Raw genomic sequence first — 2,316 nt, 5'->3', positions numbered from 1 at the left:
TCACGATGTTTCATCGTTTTCCCGCCCGAAACCTCTCGGAAATCGTCACAACCACAGGACGCTGGCCGCCACGAAGTCGCCGAGCGCCACGAGCGACCGGTTCGCGTAGGCCGGCGACACCGCCGCGTCGCTGTCCAGGTAGAGGAAGACGGCCGCGTCGGGGAAGTCGTCCATCGCCTGGAGCATCGCCTTGACCTTGCACCAGGGCGCGGTGAGCTCCGTGAGGCCGTCGGCCGCGACGCAGCCCGTCGGCGGCACCCGGTAGTGCACGTAGCGGTCGCCGTGGCGCGCCGCCTGGCGCGCCGTCAGCGCGGCCGACGCCCACCACCAGCTCTCGTTGCGCTTCGCCGGCGCGACGTCGCTCGGCGCGCGCGAGTCGCTCTGCACGTAGACGCCGTAGCGCTGCGGTTGCTGTTGCGTGGTGGTGGGGGTCGTCAGAGCGAGGAGGAGCAGTTGTCGCAGCAGTGGCCGCATGGGGCTGCCCTTTTCACGCGGCCATCGGCGTCGAGAGGCGTCAAGGTCCCTGATGGTGAAGAGAATGGTGAAGCGATTCTTCTGAGCCCCGATGGGCTAGAGCCCGCGCGCCGCAGCAAATTCTACAGATGGTCTCCTGGGCGCAGGTCGCGCCGCTGGCGCGCCGCGCGCGGCGGCCCGCCGCGGCGTTTCTCGCCGCGGGCGGCGCGGGCTTGGCGCTGCTGCAGCGCGACGACGCGCCCGTCGAGGATCTGTCCCTCCTGTCCCAAGACGCGCTCCTCGACATGTCCGCGCCCTTCGACGCGGCGCGCTTCGAATCCTTGGCCATGGAGGCGCGGCGCGCGGCGCTCTTCTACCCCGCGGACGACGCGACGACGGCGGAGGCGTGGCACGCGGCGCACGGCGGCGGCGGCGCCGTGCGCTTCGCCGACGCGTCGCCGCTCGCGTGCTTCGTCTACACGGCGCCGCGGGCCCTCTTCGGCGCGGCGCGGCAGGTCGTCGTGATCAAGGGCACGAGCACGGCCGACGACGTGCTCACGAACCTCGAGTGCTCGCTCGCGGACCTCGGCGGCACGGGCTGGGTCGTCCACGGCGGCTTCGCGAAGGTCGCCGCCGGCGTCCTGGAGGCGCTGCGCCCCGTCCTCGACCTCGACGGCGGCGCGGAGCTCGAGCTCGTCGGCCACTCGCTCGGCGGCGCGGTGGCGACGCTCATCGGGTTGGCGCTCGCGGCCGAGGGGTCGCCGCCGGCGTCCGTCGTCGCCTTCGGCTGCCCGCGGATCGGCTACGCGGCGACGCCCGCGGGCCGCGCGCTCGCGGACGCCCTGCCGCTCACGCGCGTGAACACGCTCGACGACCCCGTGCCGTCGCTGCCGCCCGCGTTCCTGGCGACGACCCTGGGCGGCGCCGCGCCCTTTGGCCACGTGAGAGACGAGCAGCTCGTGCTCTGCGGCGGCACCTACGCGTTCCTGGGCTCGGAGACGGCCGCGCAGGCCGCGCGCGCGCCCGCGCGCGACGGCTGCGCGGACGCGCTCGTCTACGCGACGGAGGGCTCCTTCGCCAACGCCGCGTACCTCCGGCCCCACTCCATGCCCGTCTACATCGCCGAGCTCGCGGGCCTCGCCGCGGCCGCGTCGCGCGACGCGGACGCGGCTCGGGCGAGCGACGTGTTCCTGGACGTGGTCTTTACCTAGTAATGTTCTTCGAGAGTCGGCGCGGTGACATCCGAGTCGACCGTCGGAGAGCTTACCCAGCAGTGTTACACCCCCGGAGATTACCACATGAGCAAAAAACAGGCTCCTTGGCGATTCGACGCCATCCCACCCGTGGGGGCTACAGTCGATGGCTTATGTGTTCAGGCGGCGGATTGGTAGGCGGTGGCGAAGCCCGTCGTTGCGACGTTCTTGATGGTGAGCTTGTAGTCGAGGAGGAAGTCGCCGGCGACCTCCCAGACGAAGTGCTTCGTGCGCCACGTCGTGTCGGCCTCGCGCTGGAAGAACCAGTCGACGCAGGTGTAGGCGCACCGGGCGGCGCGGAGGGCGTGGAGGGCGTCGAAGACGGCGACCTCGGGCTGCTCGAGGCCTAGGGCGACGCGCGCCTCCCGGCGGAGGCGCCGCGTCTCCGCGCGGAGGTCGTCGTCGACGAGCTTGAGCGCGGCGTCGAGGCCGTCGGCGAGCGCGGCGTCCTTCTTCGCGGCCTCCGTGGCCTCGAGGCGGCGCTGCTCCGCGCTCTTGAGCGCGTCCCGAGTGCCGTTGTTCCAGCGCTTCTCCGTCTCTCTCGCGAGGTCGACGAGGTCCTTGGGCCCGTCGAGGAGGACGAGGGCCGGGTCGCGCGCCGGCTCGGGCA

General features: G+C 72.3%; 1 protein-coding gene across 1 annotated transcript in view; it reads right to left on the bottom strand.

Annotated features, from left to right (window-relative positions):
• AURANDRAFT_68604 (hypothetical protein) overlaps positions 1–2,316 on the bottom strand; it is a gene marked incomplete at both ends in the record, with an annotated part of 10,485 nt that overhangs the window by 5,916 nt on the left and 2,253 nt on the right. The window contains 2 exons of the mRNA XM_009044310.1: positions 61–402; positions 1,871–2,266. Of these exons, the coding sequence (XP_009042558.1) occupies positions 61–402; positions 1,871–2,266 (738 nt within the window). The remainder of the gene's footprint in view (positions 1–60; positions 403–1,870; positions 2,267–2,316) is intronic.

This window comes from Aureococcus anophagefferens (assembly GCF_000186865.1).
Source record: "Aureococcus anophagefferens unplaced genomic scaffold AURANscaffold_242, whole genome shotgun sequence".
NCBI lineage: Eukaryota > Pelagophyceae > Pelagomonadales > Pelagomonadaceae > Aureococcus > Aureococcus anophagefferens.
The sequence above is the reverse complement of the archived record's forward strand: the minus strand, read 5'-3'. Positions and strand labels throughout refer to the sequence as shown.